The sequence below is a fragment of the Oryza sativa genome, chromosome 6 (genome assembly GCF_034140825.1).
Source record: "Oryza sativa Japonica Group chromosome 6, ASM3414082v1".
In the NCBI taxonomy this organism is placed as follows: domain Eukaryota; kingdom Viridiplantae; phylum Streptophyta; class Magnoliopsida; order Poales; family Poaceae; genus Oryza; species Oryza sativa.
In genome coordinates, this window is record NC_089040.1 from 26,002,340 (window position 1) to 26,028,566 (window position 26,227).

Genomic DNA, 26,227 nt, shown 5'->3' on the forward strand with positions numbered 1-26,227 from the left:
TACTACTTTTGCTATTACTACTGCAGTACTACTTGTGTTTGTCTCGTCTACATAGTTCTTTTCATTCATATGGTGCTAGAACAACTTATGCTCACGACAACACACTTTCGGCGCTTCACGGTAGTGTCAGATCCAGTAGCGCGCACAGTCCACAACAACACACATGAAAAGCGGCAGCTTGAGTTATCACTATCAACTTTCGGCGCTGCCTGTTGACATAAAGTGAATCACGCCCACGCGTGATCGTCTTGTCACATCTAATGAATAATGTATCTCATTGAGTTCACATATATTGCAGTGAAAACGACGCTATATAATTGACAATCTGAAGGCAACCTCTTCATATCTTCTTTCCCACTAGCACACAACACACGAAAATGGAAGCGCCATTCCTTGAGCGTCTCAACTGGCGAAGCGATCCTTTTGCTGGTTGGTTTCCACCATGGTGTGACCGTCCTTTGTGCGATTGTGGGGATGGATGCATACTCAAGTCTTCCCTCATGATACAAACTCGGGGCAGGAGATTCTTCCAATGCGCGAACTTTGATCAGGTATACTTCATCTATTCGAAGTTCAAATGGATAAAAAAACTAACTTCTTCGTACACAATTGTAACATCTTACGCAGACATATCGTCCAATGTGCAACTTCATCGAGTGGGTAGACATGGAGAACCCACAAAACGACGGAACCCGTGCTTACCCACGTAGTGAAATAAGATCGGACTACCTAAGGTGGAAGGATGAGCATGAACGTCGAATTGCTGCTGAGGCTTTAGAATGGCACGTAAATCCCCTAGGACTCCCCACGTGGCGTGAGCGTCCGGAGTGTCGTTGTGGTGACCGTTGTCAGGTCATAAGGTCCATAAGGCACCGAACTCGAGGACAAAGGTGTTTCGTGTGTCCAAACATTATCGACGATGATTTCGTGGTAATTACAACTATTCTTTTCATCACTCCTCAGTACTATCATTAACTTAACTATCCCAAAATGGATGTACATAGGAGGATGTAAGGAAATGTCAATTCGTACAATGGATTGACACAGTCAGAGTTACTTCAAGTGGCGGGCCGATAACGCAACCTGAACCGACCATACAGTTCATTCATGCTTGGATGGAGTACGAACGTCGGGTGGAAATTGCAAGCTTAGACTGGAGGAACAATCCATTAGGGTTACCTAAATGGTCCGAGCGTCCAAAGTGTGGGTGCAGAGATCGCTGGCAGGTGGCTACATCCTTTGCTGAACAAACATTTCGAAGGAGATATTTTGTCTGCCCCAATGTAGACAACGATTTCGTTGTATGTCTAACCATTTACAAAATCCGCTATGATTTGCACAAAATTACTACCCAAACTGAATAACATTACTATTTTTACAGGGCAATCCAAGGATGGGTGGATTTACTCGATGGATCGACAATGTCACTCCATCATATCATGGCCAGAAGATAACAGAGTCAGAAACACAAGTAGAGTATCAACGATTGAAGGACCACGAGAATGCAATGCATTCTGACCGACCTAGAAGGTGCCGATAGGTTACCGCATGCTTGATTCGTCGGGATCGACAAATTTGTACCGTGTATCGATGGCACTTCTTATCTATCTTATCATTACAATGTTTAATTATGGTGGTGATTTTTTGTATGCGTAAGACTAAGGGCCTATTTGGATTGCTACCAAAAACATGCCCTACCAATATTTTGGTAATTTGAATAGTACTTGTGTTTGATTTCGATTGAAGCCTATTCATTGGTAATACGTAATCTAGATTTGAGATTATGTAGAACATTCTTCACTACAATTTTACATTTTGGCAGCAAACCAAATATGATCAAATGCAATTTTACCTTACCAAATATTTGGTAGTGCCAAAACTTGCTTATATTTTGGCACTAACAAAATATTTGTACGGTAACATTCCAAATAGGCCCTAAAAAATAATAAAATTGTATTTTACCAGTCTTGGAGATTTTAATCTTGTATAGTTTTCAATATAAAAAGATTTGATAACTATTGATATTTATACAAAAATATAAAGCACAGTATAAATTCGCCCTCCCCCAGGGCGGCAAGGAGGCTGCCTGCAAAATTCCAGGCCCCCCGCCGCCCATTTGCAGGCGGCCCCCCGCACAGTACAAAATCGCCCTAGCGGAGGGCGGCAAGGGGGCCGCCTACAAATTTCGTTGACGGCCGTCGCCCGAGAGCGAACGGCCGTCTGCCACGTCACTTTCGCCGCCCTCTGGGATGGCGATTTTTAAAAATCGCCCTCCCAGAGGGCGGTAGGCGACCACTTCTATCAATTTTCAAAATGAAAAATTATTTTTGTAAAACTTTTAATAAAAAAAATTAAAAATAAAAAAAATTCGTAGATTAGATCGACTTGGTGTGATGGATAGGCAATTGGAGCTAAATGAGAGGTACATGACATGAGCTAACAAAAATACAAAATGGCCGCCGTTTGCTGAAAATCTTTGGTACAGACAAGCGTTCTTGATAGTTAAACGGCCTGAAAGTCTGAAATAAATGTCTTCGCCTACGAATGTGACTTGGCAGCGCACAACAAATTAACCAAACGCAGGATTTACCACATGAGGGTATGTGTATGTGTACTGTATAGCTAGCTGATCGACAATGTGAGATGCATACACAAATTGGCATTTTTCTCGCACGGACTGACGGACCTATCGAGATAGCCAGTCGTTGGGCTATCAAATCCAGCTCGCGTACGCGTACACGGTACATACCGGACTTCATTTTTTTTTACATTTTATACCCTTTTGAAAACTTATTTTACAAGATAGACCTTAAAAAATTCTTATTGGGAAATAGATCCTTTTCGCGACACCAGCATCATTGACGCTGTCATCCAACATAATGGTGCCGATGACACTAGCGCCCTCCTAGCCTCCTCACAGAAGCTAAGCCACCTATACGAAGAGGATGACGGCAACATTATTGTCATTCATAACATATTTGTTATTTTTTAAAATAACATGTTTGTAATTAAAAATGACCTATTTGTATAAAAATATTTATAAATAAGTCCCCAACGCTAATTACACTAGCCTTAGGATCTATTTATAAATATTTTTTTAGCACACAGGTCCTTTTTTAATTCTTTTACAAATAAGTCCTTAGCATCAATGACATTGTTGCCGCCACCCTTCATATAAGTGACTTAGTAAATATTTTTTTTTCCGCGGGAGGCTAGGGGAACGGCGCCAATGTTATTGACGCAATTATGTTGAACCACACGTCAAGGACGCTGGTATCGTGAAAAGGGTTTATTCTCAAAATAATTTTTTTAAGGGTAATTACTAAGCCCCAACATACTTGTTAGGTCATCTCCAATGCTTGGAACAAAACCAACCTCTCCATTAACGCAAAATCTAAATCGAGCCACTTGGAACAAAACCAACCTCTCCATTAACGCAAAATCTAAGATTTTGCGTTAATGGAGAGGTTGGTTTTGTTCCAAGCATTGGAGATGACCTAACAAGTATGTTGGGGCTTAGTAATTACCCTTAAAAAATTATTTTGAGAATAAACCGATTTAGTCATAACGAGTGACGCTAGCCATTGTCCAGATACGAGATACGATCAGCCATTGTCCAAATATGTGTCTTGAAGAATCTTCCTTTACTATAGTACTAATTGATTAAGCAATTAGAAAAAATATTCCTACTATCTATGCTTCAAATACAATTTTCTCTTAAACTACTCATCCGATTTACGATCCAATTACACCGTTGTGTTCATAACAATTAAATCTTTACAACAAGATCTCACATAATTATATTTTGATAAAAAATCACAAATTACTTTTATAATATACTAAATTACTTTTAGATTTCACTAAGTTACTTCTTAAACATATAAAAGTAAATTCAATAAAGTTTTAAAGTAATTAACATATATTATAGAAGTTACTTTCTTTTTGTTACAAGTTACTTCTATATTATATGTAAATTACTTTTAGGCTTTAATGAATTACTTTATATGTCTAAGAAGTAACTTAGTGAAATCTAAAAGTAATTTATATATATTATAAAAGTAATATATATTTTTTCATCAAAATATAATCATGTGAGGTCTTGTTATAAAGATTTAATTGTTACGAATACAACGGTGTAATCGGATCGTAGATCGAATGAGCAGTTTTAGAGAAAATTGTATTTAAAGTATATGTGGATAGTATCTATTATATATGAAGTGGTAGCCACTAGGCACATCCCTTCATTAACCATACGAACAAACGCTCTAACTGACTTTGAGCCGGTTCAATTGAGTGACGATCCATCATGCAGGCGGTTGGCCGTGCCCGGCCGTTCCACCCAAACGAGACCCGCCCCCTCTTTTGACCCAACTGCCAAGCTCCATCATCCTACAATATTCCTACTTAGGTCCAGTGTGGCGGAGCTAGAAAATTTTCACGCATAGGGCTAAACTAATGGGATCTTAAATATTTTCATAAATTATATAGTATTTTTTAATATTATAATGGGGATTATGGAGCTAGGCATGGGACTCAAGTCCTAGCTGCCGAATGCCTAATTCTGCCCTTGCCTATGGCTTCAAACTTCTAATTTTTCCATCACATCAAAACTTTCGTACACACAAACTTTCAACTTTTTTTTCACATCGTTTCAATTTTCCAATTTTAGGGGGGGGGGGGGGTGGGAAGCGCGAGCTCACCAACTGTCCGGACGCCGCCGCAGCGATCGGCCGCAGCCGCAGCACACGCCGCAGGTCGCACGTGCGACGCGTGCCCCCGGTCGTCCTCGCGGACACCTGTGTTGGTGGCGCGCCGCGCCCGCGACGCGACGCGCTGCTGACCCATCACGTCGCTCGTGGCGAGGGCGTCGTGCGGACGAGGAGTACGACTACTACTACTGCAGGGGGGCGACCTGCGAACAGTGCCGCACTTTAAATTGGGGGGCGTCGTTGCACCGAAAGCTGGTTTGGTTCTAAGCTACAGTTCGGCAATTACACCCCAGGTAGGTTGCAAACAAACGCTACTCTACCTAATGTGACCCGTATTAAGGCGCATTAAGGCTTGGTTACAACATCATTAAGAGCAGGTACAATAGCAGGCTATAAACCAACTACAAACATATTTTAAGAAGATAAATAAGGAGAGAGAAGAGCAACGGGCTACAGATTTATAGCCAGCTGTAGCACGGACTTCAAGACGCAATATGTGTATGACAGGTGGGACCAGATATTAATAGTATAGTATGTACCTATTGTATGAATAAGTTATTAGATTAATTATAAATAAATTGGAGCTAGTAGTTGGCTATACTATTAATCTTGCTCTAACACCCCCCCAACCCCCACAAAGTACACACAAGATACCACCAACTCTCAACGCATTCGGCTCGGTTCGGTTGTTTACGCAGTTACGCAAAATACCGTACAACTAGTATAAGTAACACAATAGTACAAGATCTTACAAAGGTCTCTGGCGTTCAGGCTCAGGTTTGTTGTTTGTTTACGGTAATCCAAATGATGAGCCTAGTAGCTTCCGTTAATTAAGGAGGCTAAGCCAGAGAAACATTCCAAGCCGAGGAGAGAGAAAGAGAGTGGATAGCAGCCATCAATTCCTGCCAGGAAGCTTTCACCTTTCGTCCCAAAAAAAGCAGCGAATTTACCAACCCAAACCCAATGGAAAGGTCGCTGCTGCCTGCGGCTCGCGTAATCCTCACTACTACTCCTCTCACTCACACTCACACTCCCCCTCACTCTCGCTCGCTAGCTTGGGCGGCGGCGAGGATGCGGAAGGACGCGGCCGCTGGCGGCGGCGGCGGCGGCGGCATTGCGGCCGGGCCGGCGCCCGCGCTCCTCTGCTTCGACCTCAAGCCGTTCCTCGCCGCGCTCACCGTGCTCACGCTCATCACCGCCGCGTGGCAGCTCCGCTCCTACAGCTCCGTCCTCCCTTCCCCATTCCCCGTCTGCGCCGACCCGGCCGCGCTCTCGCCGCCCCGCGCGCTCGCCGTGCGCACCGTGGCGTCGAGCGGCAATGCGAGTGTCTCCTCCGACCCTGGTGGGCCGCCCGCCTCGCTGCCGGAGGTGGGGAACAAGAAGCCGGTGGCGGCGGCGGCGGCGGCCGATCCCAACAGGCGGGAGTTCCGCGCGGTGGGCAGCGCGGCGGCGCTGTTCGTCCAGATGGGCGCGTACCGCGGCGGGCCGTACACCTTCGCCGTCATCGGCCTCGCGTCGAAGCCGACGCACGTGTATGGCAAGCCGTGGTTCCGCTGCGAGTGGGTGCCGAACGCCAATGGCTCGGCGGCGGCGGCGGCGGCGCGGCCGATGCGCGCCGCGAACACGTACCACATGCTCCCGGACTGGGGCTACGGCCGGGTGTACACCGTCGTGGTGGTGAACTGCACGTTCGCGCGGGTGCCCAACGCCGACAACGCCGGCGGGAAGCTCGTGCTGAACGCCTACTACGGCGCCTCCCCGGCGCGGTACGAGCGGATCGTGGCGATGGAGGAGGCGCCGGGCGCGTACGACGCGGCCGAGTTCCGGCCGCCGCACAGGTACGACTACCTCTACTGCGGCTCGTCGCTGTACGGGAACCTCAGCGCGGCGCGCGTGCGGGAGTGGATGGCGTACCACGCGCGCTTCTTCGGCCTGCGCTCCCACTTCGTCTTCCACGACGCCGGCGGCGTGAGCCCCGCCGTGCGCGCCGCGCTGGAGCCGTGGGTGCGCGCCGGCCGCGCCACGCTGCAGGACGTGCGCGCCCAGGCCGAGTACGACGGCTGGTACTACAACCAGTTCCTCGTCGTCAACGACTGCCTGCACCGGTACAGGCACGCCGCCAGGTGGACCTTCTTCTTCGACGTCGACGAGTACATCTTCTTGCCCGACGGGCGCTCGCTCGAGGCCGTCCTCGCCGAGCTCGAGCCCTACACGCAGTTCACCATCGAGCAGAACCCCATGTCGAGCAGGTTATGTGCACGGAACCCCGACGAACCGGAGACGGACTACTCAAAGTAGGTGACAATTTTCTTCGCCCAAAATATGTTCTTTTGCTGAAAAGATTGCCTCTTTTACTTTCATAAACATTGCATTATTCAAAATTGCTATAGTTTGAACTGGAATTGTCAAATTAGGAAGTTGGATTGCAATGCTGCTTCTTTTTCCATTGTTTACTGACCAAAAGGGCCAAGTAGGGATTACTCCTGAAATCTCTGTGTCGTTGGAATGGCACACTAATGCAAGCGAACTGGGGCCTGAATCTTGCAAATTGCAATGCAGCTTCTTCTTTGTGGTTTGCGTTTTGAGTTGACAACGAATCATAAGTGATAAAATGGATATTTGATGTCATGTTTAATTAATGTAGGATACTTCTCGCAATGTCGCTGCTGCATCCTGCAATGTGTTTTACAGTCTTGGTTGCATTGCTTTTGTAACATTTGGCTATGGTTATTCTTGGAAGACTAATTTTTCTTTTCTGAAAACTTGTTCAGTGAATGGGGATTTGAGAAGTTGGTTTTCCGGAATTCAATCACTGGGGTAAGGCGTGACCGGAAGTATGCAATTCAGGCCAAGAATGCATATGCTACTGGAGTTCATATGTCGGAGAATGTTATCGGGAACACCACGCACAAAACGGAGCACCTCATCCGATACTACCACTACCACAATACCATCAATGTGATTGGCGAGGTATGCCGCGAGTTTGTGCCCATTCCACCCAATGGTGGATTAATCTGGTCCGAGAAGACGCCCTGGTACTACGATGACAGCATGAAGCGCATAGCCGACACAGTGCGGGAATTCGAGAGGAAGACCATTGGTGATGTGCGAGTGTGAATGTGCCATGATCGACCACCAGAGAATGAACAGATGTATAGTATTGCTGCTGTCCACTCGTGAGGATTAGCAACGGCATGATGTGATCAGCTGAACAGATAACCTATGATTTGGACCCCTCTGAGCTGACAGAGATGTGAATTAAAAGTGAAGCTGCAACCCCAAACGAATGGATGTTTATGCGCCACTACAATTCAGTTTCTGCAAAGGTGAAGATTTTGTAAACAGACATCTCATCACTGTAAATCTCATTGTTTTATTTATGATATATAAAGTGTATTCCATTCACTCAAAGATACAATCGCATAAGAAATTTATATGACGACAGACTTGGTTCATTATGCACTTCCAAAATATCAAACGACCATTTGCAGCATTTTCAAATGGCACTTTTCACCTCATTTTGGTAGACCCAAAAGTTAATGCATAAACATAAAAAAAGCAACAGTTTCTCAAACTAAAACAATTTGTAGGCGTGAAGTAATCAAATCTACATGATTTTGAAGTCCCTGTGGCCCTAAAGTTATTGAGTGATGTTATAGTCTTGTAGCTAGAAAGGCAGAAAATGAATAGGGGACCGGGATATGGGCGTGGGTTGTATGATTGGGGAAGGTGACTTTGGCCTATAGCATGCTGCTGTGGACTTTGTGGTGTTGTCTCCAGCTGCTGCCTTCCTTGTCATGGCATTGCTGTTTTCTTCACTGTTTAGTGAGACAAATTCTCATGCCAGATTTTGGGATGTTAACAGTGATTAGGAATTTTCGGTTGAAGCTTTATGTCATTTTGGTATAATGTCGCATCAAGGCTTAATTGTCTAGTTATTAGTTAGGGTTCATCCTCGCTCGCGTATTTTTGGGAATCTTCTTGTGACTTCATCTTTTTCAGTCTTCATGTTATCCATCCGGTTTAAGGGGAAAATGATTCTCTATCACCTGATGAGGCAGTTTATACTTTATAACAACTAGTGATGAACTGAGCAATGTCTATGCTCTTGGGTCTTTGATAGTGAATACTCTGTGTGGCAATCTCTACATTAATTGGCATGCCATTTATCTGCACAACAGCCTAATGCATCCAACCAATAGCAGTAGGACCAAATGGCACCCCTGGCTACCTGCTATAAATTTTTCCGTTTGGAATTTTAGTAGAGTAGTGCTAGGTAGATGAAGCAGGAATGCACTTCAGCAGTGAAGAATTACTGTTCCAGGCTCCAGTGTCATGGACTGCACATCTCCAGATGAAATTACAAAGAACTCTTCCCACTTGTCTGCCATAGATTATATTGCAATGTTCATGTTGGGCCCCTCCTGCCTATTCCATTTCAGTTTCTTGCTGCATGAAAAATAATCTTCCCATGAAAAACCACAACAAACCTGGATTTCCAGTTGGTGATAATTGGAGTCACGACAGTGCAGTTAGTTCTACATTCAGTTATACTAGTAGATAACTAGAACATCTTAAGTAGCATCCTTTTATCTCTGGAATTCTGAAGACTGAAGCTTACTCAGGTACTAACAAAACCGACAAATCTGAGTACTGACCACCCAGATGAGTTCAACTCACTTCAATTGTAGCCAGAAAAAAATGCTGTTACCTTTGGTGTCTGTGTAGAAAATACACTTGTAGCAGTAGCAGACTGGCAGGGGCAATGGCTTGCCCCAAGATACCAGCTCAGCCCAACTATTCCCCATGCTACAAACATCCAAATACCCCTTGCCTACTGTCTTCTGCATAACACCAGGCCTGAACCCTGAACTGGAGAGATTCTCTTAGTGCTGAAGCTGTCAAATGTTATCTATACGGGTGTGTTCTTACTACTAGAAGAATATAGAAATGACGGATAAATGTGTGCACTTCTATAATATGAACCCATTTTTTAACTTAATAATATTTTATCAATGCACTTGTATCCTCAAATAATTATCACAAATCATTCCGCTATTCAAAGCAAAGTAGTAACACTAGTATTACTAGGTGGACCTGACCAATCATTCTTGTGCCTGTGTCTGTATCTGTATAAATCGCTACTGTATTTTTTTTCTCAGGCTACAATCTAATCCTGTTTAGGAAGCATCAAAGCATGATCCCAGCCGGTACACTGGATTTTGCTTGGGGACCTTTTTGCTTGTTCTAGTAGCAAAAGCTGAAGACCCATCTTAAAAAAATTCAAGGAAAAGAAAACCAAAAAACAAAGGTGAGGATCTCAAGCAAAAAGGGGGAGAAAGAATGAGACAGTGGCATGCGCACAGGCCGCTTGTGATCCCTTGTGGGGCCCACCTCTCGCCATGCCGGACGGAAGCCGTTGCGGATTTGTAACCGTCGGAAACTTCCAGAAACGCAACCGTTTTTACGCTCGTGAAAAAAGGGAGGAACGGGTCGCCATGGGCTTTGGGCTCGAGGTCCACCCGTTGCTGGGTCCATTGACAAATGGCCTCTGTAGGAGTATAGCTCGTTGTGGGGCCATCTGTCAGTGAGTCGCGGAGTATTTATGCAAATCCAACCAGGATTTTTGAGAAATCGATTTGAATAGGTCAAAATTGACTACTACTACATCTGTATCACAATACATGCCATTAGATACAGGACAAAAGTCTTCCTACAAAGACCAGGTTTCAGAGAACCGGAATGCCGTCAAGATTAGGCCCGGAGTAGTTTCCAGGCGAAACCATTGACTACAGGTGAAATTTGGCCAAATTTTATCGAAAATATAAATTTAATTGATTTTTTTAACTTGATCGGTCTACCGAGTGTTTCGTTTCAGCCGGCATGAAACCTTAAGTTTTTGCAAAACCCAAGCAGTTTCCGTCGGTTTTGTAAAGGAAAAAGTACGAATTACCCACCTCCAAACTATCGCGGTCGTCCGAATTACCCCCCTGAACCACAAAACCGGATATTCTTCACCCCCCAACTATGCAAACCGGACGAATTACCCCCCCCTCGACCCAATCCGCGGTGGTTTTGGCCTACGTGGCGTACACATGGCAATCCAGTCAGCATTTTATTTTATTTTTAATGGTAGGACCCACATGTCAGACCCTTCTTTCATCGGTCAGCGGCAGCGGCGCGCATGCCGGCGGCCGGCACGCATGGCGCTGCGCGGGGAAGGGCGATGGGCGGCGGCGCGGGGGCAGGCCGGCTGTCGGCGCGCCGGGAGGTGGAGGGGATGGGGGAGAGGCGGGCGTCGGCGGCCATGGCCGGAAGCGTCGGGGGGAGGACGGGGGACGGCAGACGGAGGCGCGCGTTGGGAGCTGGAGCGGCGTCGGGAGGAGGATGGGGAGGAGGAGCAAGAGAGGCGGAAGAGGGAGGCAGCGGCGGAGGAGGAGGAGGCCGTTCCCGTGACCAAATCCGCCAGCGCCACACGGGGGACGACCGTCGTCAGATCCGCACGGGCGACGGCCACCGCACCTCCCCACTACCGTCAGATCCGCACGGTTGCGCAATCCACCTTGCCGGGAGAGGAGAGGGGAGAGGAGGAGTGGGGGAGAAGAGGAGGAGGAGGCCGTTCCCGCTCGTCGGGTCGGGACGGGGCAGCGGCAGCGGCAACTGCGGTGGAGGCGGCGCATGAGGTCCTGTGGGCGCACGGCTACGCGTCGACGGCGGGGCGGCAACTATGATGGACGGCGGCGCGCGGGGAAGGGGCGGCCGCCGTAGTGCCGGCGTGTCCGAGCTCCGCGCTGCCGCGACGGTGGGGAAGGAGGTGGCCGCTGCTGCCTTGCTCCACGTCGCGCCGTCGCCTTGCTCCACGTCCCGCCGTGGACGGCGCCGCCGCCGCTGCCTCTGCCACAGGAGCCGGCCGAGCTCATCGACCCGCTGGCGCCCGCCTCTCCCCCATCCCCTTCATCTCCCCGTGCGTAGAGAGAGAGAAAGAGAGAGAGGGAGCAAGAGAGAAAGAGGGGTCTGACATGTGGGTCCCACCATTAAAAATAAAATAAAATGCTGATTGTATTGCCACGTGTACGTCTCGTTGGCCAAAACCACCGTGGATTGGGTCGAGGGGGGTAATTCGTCCGGTTTGCATAGTTGGGGGTGAAGAATGTCCGGTTTTGTGGTTCAGGGGGATAATTCGGACGACCATGATAGTTCGGAGGGGGGTAATTCGTACTTTTTCCTTTGTAAATTATGCGGTACATTGTTACTGCTAAAGGGGTGCGCAGTATGTGAGTGTATAGGGCTCCCAACTTGGATTGCGTACAATTGGTATATGCAAGCTCAGCAAGCCTAAGTAGCTTGGTGGGCTTCGTCAATCAGAAAAAAAATACAAATATTAGGGAATGGTCTAAAATCAAATAATTAGAAGGGGTGAGGCTTTGAGTTCAGATCGGCTAGCCCGCCATCTTGTGTAGCTAGCCAGAAGACCCCCGGGTGTTTCTCTGTTTTGTTTTACATTGCTTTGTAATATATCGTAGTCTCGTATAAAATATTGTTATTTTATTGTCACTTTAGTTTAGGGCTCGGTTAGGATTTTAGGACCCCAAATTTCACGGGACAACTAGGCTCAAAGATAGGATTTTGAAAATGAAGTGTGCTGGTCCCATCTAAAGTGAGTAAAGAGAAAGGGTGGTATTTTGAGGTAGTGAGAAAATGTGCGAACATATTGCTGATAAGGTGCAAAATTCTCTCTCCCGAGTAATTATTATTATTATATTTAGAGATCATATATCTGGAAACCAGGAGCTCTGTCGATCATGGACTCCACAGCGGATCCTGCATCCCAATTTTATGATAACATATTTTAACATCGGTATGAGCTCCAGTGATGAAGATGCATGGATGATTGCAAGGAATAATCCAGGAGCATCCACCATTTGTGATGATGCCATTGCACATGTTTCCCTTCCTTTTCGCACGAATGTACAGCAACGCTAAGATATGACCATAATGCATAGCGATCATGTACTACTGTTAGCCATAAACCTTTCTTTTTAGCTAATCTCTTTCTCTCCTTTTAATCTTGGAGCATTGCCTAATGTTGGTAGAAAGCCATCCTTTCAGCTTCAGCAAAGACGGCCCATGATTGACAGCAATGCTGAGGATAACTGCAACAATGAGCTGTTAACACACAAGAACAGATTACTTCACTGGTAAATTAGGATTATAATGAGCTGTTACACACAAGAACAGATTACTTTCTCACTTGTAAACTATGATTGCAATGAGCTGTAACACATAAGTACATAGTAATACTTCGCTGGTAAATTCATCCATGTACATTTTGTGGGTCCCAGGTTAGGTAGGCTAACTAATCTACCGGTGAAAATATATATTAGTAGTAGTACATCTTTTAGGGAGAATTCACGCACATTTGTTCGTACGCATAAGCATTCATTTCTAGCCTGATTGCTTCATCACTACGGAGAAAGAACAACATTGTTAGACATGATATCAGCTGATCGCTATGTGTAAGTCCGGACAAATGGATAGCTAATAATTCAATTGTAATGCAACAACATTTCTTTTTATGATGGAATTAATTAATTCAATGCATCCCCTTCATCAGATATGGTTTTGTTTGAAATAAAGATAAATTAAAACCCGACATCTACACCCAAAGTGAATGTACAAAGTGAACAGCATCTATCAGAGACGATATATATCCGGTCACCTGATGCAACTGTATAAGCATGGATAGTGATAATCTCCACAAAACTCAAACAATTTCTGCAACACGTACTCATATATCTTTCTATGGCTGAGAAATTTTAAGCTATTTTAAGGGATTGTCAGGCTTATGTACACATAAGCATAATCGCATAGACATCGCTGTCAGACGAGGTGCCGGTTTATGGCTTCCTTCAGTGATTACGGCCGGCTTTGTTGGCTTGGAAACTTTGATCAAGATGATAGCGACAGGGTGTGTGTCATGGATTAGGATAATTGTTGCCTTGCTGGTGTTAATCTTGTTTGGGATGACAAATCAAACCAAGCTGTTTCTGTTAATGTGGAAACTCAACTTGTTCTGCTTGACCTTTGTTAGATCAGCTTGTCTCTACTGATGCAAACAAAAAAATAAGTTGACAAGAGGGTCACTTCAAGGGAAAAGAAAGGTAGAATCATGAGGTGGCAAGCCATGGTTAATGGTCAGCATTATGCATGACTTATCCTCCTCAAAAGTTTGTAGTTCTGATGCTAGATTCATCTTTCTTTTTCTTTTCTTTTCAGAAGAGGAAATAATCTACCTTTATTCTATCTTTTCACAATTGGATACAGTTAGTGCTGACCTTGCAACCTCAAAACCTTGGGCCTTTAGGCCTTTCTCATTTTCTTCTTCCTGATATTATGGGCCAAATAGGCCCAATATAGCTCCTTGCCGGAAAATGGCATTTCCATCTCAGTAAAAAAAATGGCCAAAAATTTTAGAAGGAAAATTCTGTCTTCACATCATTTTATATCTATCATTACTACCTATAGACGTTTCATATAATGTAAAAAAGAATTTCAAAACAACATTAATAAACACAATAAATTCCTTTTTTTCGAAACACAATAAAGACACAGACGCTCATATAAACGCACGTACGCTTACCCTTATGAACACACGCACATCATACTCTTACCTCTATTTCTGTGAGTATCTTCGAAGATTGGACCCGTATATCTTGAGATTTACAAATAAACCGAATTAATCACCGAATTAATTAATTAAGGAAGCTTCCCCCAACTTTATGGATGAAAAAGGCAAATGTTTGGCCAAAAATAGAGGAGTACATATCGGTGCTTTACTGCAGCGCGTTGCGGCGCCTTAACTTGGCGGTCACGATTAATCCGAGGGATTAGCCGGTAGATAAGCGTAACTTTCACGGAGTTAAAGTGTTAAACAACGATCCGGTGCAATGTATGTGTAAACTTAAAGGCGAATCCTCCACGCGACCCAGCTGATGCGATGCCAAATTGCCATTGCTTGTCGACGAACAGTGTAGTTCGCCTTTCTCCTACCTTGTGTGTTTCTGTTCTAAGCAAAGCTAGCCTCGCCGAGTTGTCACTGCGAACTCCGGCGAAGACCGGCCGCCGCCGGTGGGTTCTATGATTGGATGGGGATCGACGTCAATGGCATTATGGTGGCCGGCGGCCGGAGAGGCCGTTGTGATATCTTGTCTGAATCCGGCGTCTCGCTTTGATCATACTAGCTACTCTGATCCGATGATCGGTAGCTCCTGTCTTCTTTGACATATGGTGCATCTATCCTTTCATTTTTCAGCGTAATTTCGATCACAATCCTCCTTCCAGTTTCCAAGGATGAAATCTTGTTTGAAACTCTGGACCGGAATCTCTGAAATTCCTGAAATGTTGACAAATGTGAACTTTGGTAGCTTTATATCGGTCAGACACTTTAGAGAAATCCTCTGCTTTTCTTTAGTTTTCTCAAAAGCTTTTCATTCGCTTGCGATTTTCTCGATTACATAAAGGACGTACATGCACACATTCTCCCTTCCTTGTTCCTGGATATAATTATGCATTAAATTTTTAGATAATAAAAATAATTTATACTTCTGGTTTCTACACATCCATAAATTTATTCAACAAAATAAAAAAATATATGGTGATGGGACAAACCCCAAACTCTCCCTTATATTGACTAGTGAAACAAACATAATTTTTAGAGGATTTTTACAGTACATTCTACTTGAAATAAGTATATACTTATCACGGGCTAAAAACCATATGTTCATACTGTTACAAAACATGAAACATGTATATGAAGTACAAATTTTTCAAGGGAAAAACTAATGCCACTTGATAAATTATTCTACGTCGCAGAGGAATCCAGATTGATCTAGCTAGAAACAAAGGAAGGAAGGAACCAAACGAACCGTCGATGATCGCTGTCTATCCTGGTGACGTCCAAGATAGCATAACATAGGTCAGAGGGAGATGGGCAAAATAAAATATGCAGAAGAAGAGGGAGAAAAGAGAGAAATGGAACATCACTCAGGATAGATGGTTAAGGGAGTGACAGGTTACACAAAACCTTTTCCAGTTTTGGACTCATCTTCCTGATACGGTGAAGATTCTCCCCCCTAATATCTCTTCCTGTTCTGCTGACAGAAATGAGAGGAGGAGAAAGATTAATAGAGTGGAATTTAGGCTCCGGTTCTATGAGTGGAAAGCCTTTTATAGTAGCAGCACACTATGCACTCGTCATGATTCCAAATATGCACTAGAATTGAGGCTTTATTTCTTTTTACTCTTTTGCTTTTGATTCTTATTACAGTCATGCTTCTAGATTATGATTTTTTTTAGAAGTTGGATTTTTTAAAAAAATGATGGTGGATTTTGGATTTTTCATATGTTTGTAATATACCGGTGGTCAAAGTTTACAAACTTTTATTTTTGACTTTCTAATATACTTTAGAAAAAAAAGGAAGTATATGTGATGTTAAGAAACTGGCACCCCTAAATAGCAACGTGGAAGAACACTATAGAAAGCCCAAACATCACGGAGTCTCCGAGACATAATATTTGTTAACGAGGTTTAGTCGAAATTTACATTCCGAGAGGCACTGACTATGGGCACTTATTTCTAATCCAATATAATATAATTACATATCAGGGAATCAATGACCCTTGACTAGCTAGCCAATCGTTCTTTTTATTTAAGGAAAGGTCCATCATTCCTACGCCTATGTTACTATCATTACGTTGTTTACATTAGCTGCCTCGCTTAAAAGAGAGCTTATGATAGAGTCTGACTCTAATTCTATTCATACATCATACTCCCTCCGTTTCAAAATGTTTAACACCGTTGACTTTTTAGCACATGTTTGACTGTTCGTCTTATTAAAAAAATTATGAAATATGTAAAACTATATGTGTACATGAAAGTATATTTAACAATAAATCAAATGATATGAAAAGAATAAATAATTATTTAAATTTTTTGAATAAGACGAATAGTCAAACACTACTTAAAAGTCAACGGTGTCAAACATTTTAAAACGGAGGGAGTATTATAACTCTAAGTCCTACCTGTTGTAGGCTTTATACACATATTCAACTAACATACGGGTTATAAAAACAACAATTTAGTACTAAGAAGTCTTGAAATAATATATATACTATAATGAAATAGCAAATTATTGAGGCCACACATTTTTTTTTTTGGAAATGCCGTATATGATCGATATACAGTAGTTGGGACAACTACAAGTGTCATAGCTAGGTTTCCACGTCAACTAACTGAAATAGGTTATAAAATAAATATATACAAAATGACATACACATTAGATAACATGACAATAATTCATAGCTTATTTTACCCTCTGTAGTTATGTAAGCCCTAATTCCCCGCAAAAAAAAAAAGTTATGTAAGCCCTAATAAGATGCATATGCAAAACAATATTTCTGGGAACAATACATGCATACAAGAAGAGAGAGAATAGGTTTGAGTGGATGAAACATATTATTAATCTCCCATTGACACGTACTATGTGATGTCAATCGATGAACACATCATTTTAAAAACATGATTTGTAATTGCTTGCTCTAGAAGGAGATCATGTATAACTAAGTCAACGAGGTTACGACTTGCCGTGTTTGCGAAGCACGTAACAAATACTAGAACATGCTGGGAATTTAACCATGTCTCCTTCCTGAACAAGAGGAGCTAGTATCCAACCATTCTGCAGGTACAATTGCTGTGTTCCTGCAAGAAATAGCCATGGTCACCATCCAGCCACTTGGACCCTGACTTGGGCCACAAGATGCCCTAATGTTATTATTGTGGTAAAAAAAACTGGAAGAGGTTATCCAAATGAAAGGAAACATATGCAATAATTCAAAAAGATAATAGTAATAAAAATACAAATAAACATATGCAAAGCAAGAAGAGAAGAGGGAAAAAAATCTTGCTGAAAAATGCATTACTAATTTCCCAAGGAAAAAGGCGAAATTAAATGAACCCATCGTCATCAAGCACTAAGGTCGGCATCACCCCCTCGGTGGCCATCTTCCACAAGCCACAGTCCCCATCGGACGGCCCATATTGCTCAGCGTGGGAATCCCTTTCCCTCTCCTTTTTCTCTATGTCATCACCATGCCACATTTCTCACTCATTTCACACTCACACCCCACACAAATTCTCGTATTACAAAACGGTCCTTTCTCCTCCACGCGGCGCTCCGCCTCGCCACGCGTATATGACCATATATGTACCCTCCGCTACTAGCAAAAGTACATAAGGTACAAATAACACTATGCGGTACAGTGATCATATTCTTCAACATCAATATCTCTATATGAGAATATATTTCATCATTTATGGCGGAAATTAAAGGCGGCGAAACCGATCAGAGAATTTCGGCAATTTTGCGAAAGTATGGGCATGCAATCGAAAAAAGAGAGAAGGATTTCTTCCTTTCTTTTTTTTTTTTGGGACCTTTAGCTATCGCAGGAAAGAACCGTCGACACGTCTCTCCGGTGTACAAACCAAACCGCCTTACATCGGCGTCTCAGCTCCACCGTTTCATTTCGTTTTTTTTTTCTCTCATTTTTTGTTTTATTCCCAATCCATCTCTCATTGTCAAGAGAAAAATAAACAAATAAAAAGACAAGGAAAAAGGAGGCCCTCATCGATCGATCGATCGATATAAATCTATATATATCTCTCTACGTATATATTTTTTTTCTTCTCCTCTTCTTTCCAAAGCTAAGCTCTGAAATATATCAAGACGAATTCCAGAAGGCCCGAATCGATTTCCATCAATATCTACGGACACATCCATCCATTTTTTTTCCCTCCTCTTCTCATCAATCAACTTCTTCTTTCTTCGTGTTCTTCAGCTCTGCTAGCTACTAACCCTCGGAGCAGGTAACAATTTAATCTCGTTAAATAGTGGGTGTTAATTAACCCGGGGAAGGGGGCCCGGGCAACTCTCAATCCGGCCATCACATCATGGATACTGCTTCTTCCTCCTCCCTGTTGCTGCATTCATCTCGCACCATCGTAGACGACGACCCTTTCAGTTGAATTCATTATTATTGCAAGATTGATTTCTTCTTTGTTTTTTCTTTATCCTCTTTTGCTTTAGCTTCGATAGCTAGCTTAGCTGCTTGAATTGGTGTTTGTTTCAACTCTCTGAAGCTCTCTGGAAGAACGGGCGGCGGCGGCGGGGTATATCATGGTAAGATTTAGAATTGTGTTCTTTGAAATCTTGATTGGTATATGGTCTAGTTGCATTTTAAAAAAAAGTTTAATTAGAGGTTAATTTGGGCGTGATGTGATGTGATGTAATTTGTTTGTGTGTTGTGTGTTTGGGTTCATGGAGACGTGGTGCAGGTGATGGTGGGGATGATGGAGACGAGCCCGGACGACGGCGGTGGCGGCGAGGCGATGGCGGCGGCGCAGCAGACGGAGGAGGACATGGGGCCACCGTGGCTGCGGCCGCTGCTGTCGACGAGCTTCTTTGTGGCGTGCGCGTCGCACCCGGAGCTGAGCAAGAACGAGTGCAACCTCTTCTGCCTCGGCTGCACCGGCGACGCCCTCTGCGCCTACTGCCTCCCCGCCCACCGCGACCACCACGTCGTCCAGGTAATAACCATCTAGTCTTCTTCTTCCTCGTCTCCGGCGAGACGATTTTGAACAATTGAATCGAATGAATTTGTGGTTGTGATTGCGATTGAATGGCAGATTCGGAGGTCGTCGTACCACAACGTGATCAGGGTGTCGGAGGTGGGGAAGCTGATCGACATATCGCACGTGCAGACGTACGTGATCAACAGCGCCAAGATCGTGTTCCTCAACGGCCGCCCGCAGGCGAGGCCCGGGAAGGGCGTCACCAACACCTGCGAGATCTGCTGCCGCAGCCTCCCCGACTCCTTCCGCTTCTGCTCCCTCGGCTGCAAGGTACCCCTAGCTAGCTACCTTCTCTCTCTAACACTCTCTATCTTCTTCTTCTTTCTTCTTTCTCTCTCTAGCTAGCTACCCTACACCTCGATCTCTGTCGTCCATGGCATCTGTGAGTGGGGGCCATGGCCACCTGGTGGTGCTGCAATGCATGTACACTCTGTCCACACTACCATGTAGAATCGTTAATTACAAACGCGGTTGCTGTGATGTGAGAATTGAGAAAGTGGCCGGAATATATAACCAAATTGCCTTTTGGCACACATAACCAACTAAACTAACTACAATTGCCTTTTGCACACTTAACTAACTAAACTAACTAGCGGCGGCGGCGGCGGCTGCCGGAGATCGGTGAATCGGCCGGCGACCGGCTAGCTGCATTGGCCGGCAACTGAGCTGAAGAGGGGCAGGGACCATGCTGATGCAGGAAGAGGCATATACACACACACACACACAACATGACATGCACATTGACACTGTTGGTCTGTTGCATTGCAGTTGCACCATGTATGTATGTTGCGTCTGCACTTGAGCTAGGTGTAGTGGTGGCGACTTCTTGGGGACTCTTTGGAGTGGCACAGTACATTATAGTACATTGGGATGTGTCAGCAAAGCATATCATAGGTAGGGTTTGACTCTGGGTTTATTTAGGTCTCTGGAAGTGTCATTAGCAAACATGACAGCCCAGGGGGGGTATGTATATCTACTTCTTTGAAAAATTAGTTGGTTAGGATGATAACTGGTACTACCTCCGTCCCAAAATAAGTGCAGCCGTGGATATCCGTGCCTAACGTTTGACCGTCCGTTTTATTTGAAAAATTTGTGAAAAATTTAAAAATATTTAGTCACACATAAAGTATTATTCATGTTTTATCATCTAATAGCAATAAAAATACTAATCATAAAAAAATTTCAAATAAAACAAACAGTTAAACATTTAATGTGAATAGTGCAAAACTGCACTTATTTTGGGACGGAGGGAGTAGACCACATTTGCTCTGGCATTCTGGCAATTGACTTTTTGAGCTGACAAAACTAAGGTTATCAATCAGGTTTATGATACAGCAAAATGTGCAAAACCAGGGCTTGCTTGCACTGTAATGCAAGTTTATTAGGAAATCACTGATTAATTCTCTTTTTATCTCCTTTTGCACTTGAAGGGTGCAACAAGCTAATGAGACATTCTCCATGGAATCGGTAGGTCCCAATTATTGCCCTCTGAAAATTGGGGCGTGTTGGTACGTGTGCAGCCGTTGAATGCAGCTAAAATGGGGCCCCGTATCTATCTCCTATTCTTAGGCTTAGCCCATTGTACGTCCATTTCCATCAAGACTGCTTCTGCTGCTGCTGCAAATAGATCAAGCCAGCCATATATGGAAGATTATGCATTTAGTATATAACTTAATTGCCAGAAAAGAGTGCATTTAGTAGAGGATTGTATATGTACTTCATCTCCAAATCATGGTTTACTTAATTAATTAGCCTTTTAACCATAGTACGTCCTACATTTAGCATGGGTTGATTCGTCAATCACCCAATCATTAAAATTTTAAAAATTATATATTTGAAAGCTATGTGTTTTGCTTATCCGTTTGATTGCAAATTGCTGCAATGGGGATTCGTCAATCACCCGGTCATTAAAATTTTAAAAATTATATATTTGAAAGCTATGTGTTTTGCTTATCCGTTTGATTGCAATTGCTGCAATGGGGATTATATAAAAAAAAAGTGGCCCCCTAGCTACAAGTTGAAGCTAAAGTACTGTTTTTGTTTAGGACAAGGCTGCTTTCAGGTAGTAGGTAGACTTGAGACATCATAGCCGGATCTTCCAGCGATAATACATTTCTCTCTCTCTCTCTCTCTCTCTCTCTCTCTCTCTCTCTCTCTCTCTCTCTCTCTCTCTCTCTCTCTCCTTCTTCTTCTTCTTCTTCTTCTTCTTTCGTAGAATGCATTGTATATCCAGTTTACCTCTCCTCTTTTTTCCTATGAAAAAGAAAGAAAGTAAGAGGGAAAGCGTGTGCGTTATCCAGATAAAGTTGACCTTGCCTTGGAGGTGATGTTCTACCGAATCACCATGTCGTGTGCTTGTCTGGGTTTCTGTGTTTGTTTTTAGCTTTGATTATTGGATATATGGTGATGACTGTTGCAAATTCAACTGATCTTTGTGAGGTTTTGCAAAATGGGAATTGTTGCTTCCTTTATCTGAAAATACGGAAAATGGCAATGGAGAGTGACTTCTCCCTAACTTTCTTTCATCTTCTCCCTAACTTGGGGATCCTACATTTTCATCAGGAACCTCTACTTCTTAGTCTGTATCATTTCCGTCAATTTGTTACGAAATCAATTCTATCTCAAATAAGAACTAGCAATCTAACCATGGAGAACAATGCATGCAAAACAATTCTAAACTCTAGATCGAGGGGACTTTCCCGCGTTGTGTGTTTGTCAGTTATGAAAACATTTGAAATTTTTTTAACAAGATAGATTTATATGTGATAGATCACTACACAAACATGCAAGGTTAAAGTTTAATTTGTTTTTTTTATCCTTAGAAGTTAAGTTTTAACTTGCTTGTTTGCAGAGTAATATAACACATATTAATCTATCGTCTCATTATTAAAAACATTTTATAACTATTTGATTGATACGTAAATAACGAGGTGATGTCCGTTCGAGAATTTAAAATTCACTCCTGACAATGCATATACATAGCATGTATTAGTATTTATTAATAAGAAACTACTATTTATTACTAGCAAATTGTTGTCTTATGAAAACTTTAGGGCGTCAGGAGACACCTGGTATCTAGGCACTTATGCAAGCTCTAGAAAAAATAGGAAAGCTAATCATCAGTGTCAATGAGACAACGAGATGATGTGCTATGGGGCTGGGAGCAGTTAGTGCAAGGACAAACGGATGGATCAATAATACTCTACCTGATGAGACTTTTCACACGTCTTCATCAACTCACACTTCACTTATTTGAGTTATTACTTCCTCTGAAAGCCACCCTTGTGGCCATGAAAAATTCAGTACCCTTCACCTGTTCAATCTTGGGTCATTTCAGCCATTGTAGCAGTTTAATTAGCAACCATGTTTTTACCGCTAATTAAGTCTTCGTCTACTCATTTCACTTATTGATCAGTTATTTCCTCTGAAAAACCACTCCTGCGTCCATGAAAAACTGATCATTCAGACATTCACTTGTCCAAAATCTTGTGTGTCATTTCAGTCATTTTAACAGTTTAATTAGCACCATGTTTTTACTGCTACTCATTTCACTTATTGATGATCAGTTATTTCCTCTGAAAACCATTCCTGTGTCCATGAAAAACTGATCATTCAGACATTCACTTATCCAAAATCTTGTGTCTGTCATTTCAGTCACTTTAACAGTTTAATTAGCACCTGTTTTTACTGCTAATTAAGTCTTCGTCTACTCATTTCACTTAATGATCAATTAATATCCTCTGAAAACCAATCCTGTGTCCATGAAAAACTGATCATTCAGACATTCACTTGTCCAAAATCTCGTGTCTGTCATTTCAGTCATTTTAACAGTTTAATTAGCAACATGTTTTCCCTGCTAATTAAGTCTTCGTCTACTCATTTCACTTATTGATCAGTTATTCCTCTGAAAACCACTCCTGTGTCCATGAAAAACTGATCATTCAGACATTCACTTGTCTAAAATCTCGTATCTGTCACTTCAGTCATTTTAACAGTTTAATTAGCACCATGTTTTTCCTGCTAATTAAGTCTTCGTCTACTCATTTCACTTATTGATCAATTATTTCCTCTGGAAACCACTCCTGTACATGTCCATGAAAAACTGATCATTCAGACATTCACGTGTCAGTCATTTTAACAGTTCAAATAGCAACATGTTTTTACTGCCAAGTCTTCCACTGATGCATATGTATGCTTGACATTGTTCAGCTGGGAGGAATGCGGTGGGACCCAAGCCTGACATTCGCCATCCGGCCGAAGCGCGGGCAGGACTCCGGCGACGGCGGCTCCGGCTCCGACTACGACTCCTTCAGCCCCAAGAAGGCGAGGAGGGCGGCGGCCGGCTACGATCAGCTCGGCCGGTTCGACCGGGGCATGATCCGGTGGTCCGACGACGAGGGCAGCAAGTCCAACACGGCGCCGATCACGCCGACCACGCCGCCGATCAGCCGGTGCCGGCCGTCGAGGAGGAAGGGCATCCCCCACCGTGCACCCTTCTACGGTTAGCTCACACACTACACCAACCAAAAAAAAAATTATCACCCATCACCAGCATATACTAGTCTGTCCTTAAAAAAAGCAAACTCTAGCTACGATTCTAGACATATCGTAGCTAGGATTGTAATTTTTTTTGGACGGAAGGGGTATATCACTAGCTCTTCAGCCAAAGTGACCAAACCTAGCTATCACCAGTTCACTGCTAGTACTAGCTAGCCACATATATGTACATGATCAAGTGTCAGGTCTGAAATAGTGAAGTGATATCCAATCAGCTACTGTTAGGTCACTAGCTAGATATGATATGTTGATTAGCAGCTAGCCTGATACATATAGTTGTATAAAATATACAAGTGTACACAATAATTAATCTAGGTCATGAAGTAAGTATATATGTGTACATATGAAATATATTGGCAAATGTTGTCATCTGGAGTAAGTTATAAAGGCCATGGTGGTGATGGCCTGCTTTCATGCATGTAGACACAAGGTTAAGTTAAGACAAGAAAAAGGGAGACACAGGGAGGATAGAAACATAGGTAGTGGTTTTTAGGTAGGTCGAGATTAATATGTGAAAAAGGAATAAGCATCATGTATTTATCTCGGTTTGTGTAGTAGTATATACTTGGCTGTTTGCCCCCACCACCCAATGCGTTTATTAGCGTTGTGGTGTGTAGTTTTCCACTTTTAAGTTTCAGAGTTTCTCCTTTGATCCTCTGGGACTTAATTTGTATAGACAATGTATGATGTTTTACTTGGAAAAATAAGGGAAAAAATAGAATGATGGATGACTTAATTAAGTTGCTTGAATTACTCTCTTGTAAGTGGAAGTGGTTATGCACCCACAACTCTGTAATATATTTAACTTCAATTTTTTTCACAACATTGTATATGTGTACAGCTGATGTTGTTTTCTCAGCCCTGCTTCCTGTGATCAAGCATGTTTTGCTTCCGAGGCCTCATTTAGAACAAAGGAAAATTTCACATGGAAAAATTTCCTGCATTCCAATTAATGAACTTGCTTCTACCCAGCGAAGAAATCACTGAATCAACGAGGAATCAGTGTCAGTAACTAGCACCAAGAGGTGTATCAAATCTTAGGAATCACTGAATCAATTAATCCTGAACAGAAGCGATCGAAGAAAACAGTGTGGTAGCTAGAACGAGCATCAACGAGGCGACACTGAACAGTGGTGCCGGTATGTGCTCTTATCACGGCCATTTCTGCAACAGCACGACAATTTGCATCAGTGCATGACTCCTGAAAACTTAAAAAGTGTAGTCTCAGTCTATTAGTATTAACTTGCTGCGTACTACTGCTTATACAGATATACTCCCTCTATTTCCATATACTTGTCACTATTTACATTTCAATTTCGACCTCTTGTCTTTTTCTTTCTTTTACAAAAAAATTAACACATACTTGGAAAGATATTGTATTATAGAAAAAATATGTTGTGTCGTACATAAAAGTTCCATTAATGTTTTATTCATAGTAGTCTAACTATTAAAAAAAAATTAGTAGCCATTAAAGTTGGAAAGTTATTAGACTTATTGGCCATGTGTCTTACGACAGAGACGGGGGATACAAAACATTTCCATTATATAAAAAATAATTTGTAAAGTCATTTAAGGAATGAATAGAGTATTATATAACTCTCCTTTCAAAAAAATAGTTATAAAACCAATTGTAATGCTTATCTCACAAATGGGGTCTCTGTCACTGTCAGCGAAAGCTCGGCTTACCAGTTCCGGGCTTATCTCACAAATGGCGCTTAACATGATATATAGTATAAGCCAAACAAAAGAACCAAAATAATTCACTGTCAATGAGGAACAAGAGCGTTTTGATCCAACAAGAAAGGCGCCGGGAGGACGACTTGGCGACCGGAGCAGCTAGCATCTGCGTTAGATGAACCAAATGTGTCGAGATCATGGTGCTAGCGATCAGAGATTCAGAGATTCTGGGAGCTTGTTGCAGTGTTGCTTGCTCCAGAATTCCTGCCGCTAGCTGCCTTTCTGTGCGTGTTGTTATCTGATCTGATGGAGTAGTCAAAATAACAGTCGTCAGTAATCCTTTTGGTTAGGGTCAGATCGATGGAGATGGTAATGACTGATGACAGTTGACAGGCATGGGTACTGCTCGAACAGGCCGGCCCAACACGGTCAGGGAGTGCAATTTGAGCCCTTTTTTGTGTGAAATATGGCCTTGTTAGTTGTGAGTCACTTTCTTCATTTTCTTTTTCCTTTTTGGCGAAATGAGTCGCTTTCTGTTTTGATTGTAAGGCTTGGCCATCATTTTTTTCAAGTGGAAATAGGTGTAAACATGTCAAAG

General features: G+C 43.0%; 2 protein-coding genes across 5 annotated transcripts; both read left to right on the plus strand.

Moving 5' to 3' along the window:
- The first annotated feature begins 5,475 nt into the window (after positions 1-5,475).
- LOC4341563 (galactan beta-1,4-galactosyltransferase GALS1) lies at positions 5,476-8,120 on the plus strand. Its single transcript, XM_015786663.3, has 2 exons — positions 5,476-7,003; positions 7,481-8,120. Exons 1-2 carry the CDS (start codon positions 5,673-5,675, stop codon positions 7,824-7,826), a joined length of 1,677 nt encoding a protein of 558 aa, XP_015642149.2. The 5' UTR covers positions 5,476-5,672; the 3' UTR covers positions 7,827-8,120.
- Positions 8,121-18,285: 10,165 nt separating this feature from the next.
- LOC9268257 (uncharacterized) lies at positions 18,286-24,692 on the plus strand. 4 transcript variants are annotated; one of them, XM_015788017.3, is made up of 5 exons: positions 18,286-18,630; positions 18,851-18,943; positions 19,088-19,350; positions 19,450-19,665; positions 23,605-24,692. In XM_015788017.3, the coding sequence occupies exons 3-5, from the start codon at positions 19,102-19,104 to the stop codon at positions 23,899-23,901; spliced, it is 762 nt and encodes a 253-aa protein (XP_015643503.1). In that variant the 5' UTR covers positions 18,286-18,630; positions 18,851-18,943; positions 19,088-19,101; the 3' UTR covers positions 23,902-24,692. The 4 variants fall into 4 exon arrangements, with proteins under 4 accessions (XP_015643503.1, XP_015643500.1, XP_015643504.1 ...); XM_015788014.3 differs by having other exon boundaries at positions 18,289-18,630; positions 19,099-19,350; XM_015788018.3 differs by having other exon boundaries at positions 18,311-18,630; positions 18,904-18,943.
- The last annotated feature ends 1,535 nt before the right edge of the window (positions 24,693-26,227 follow it).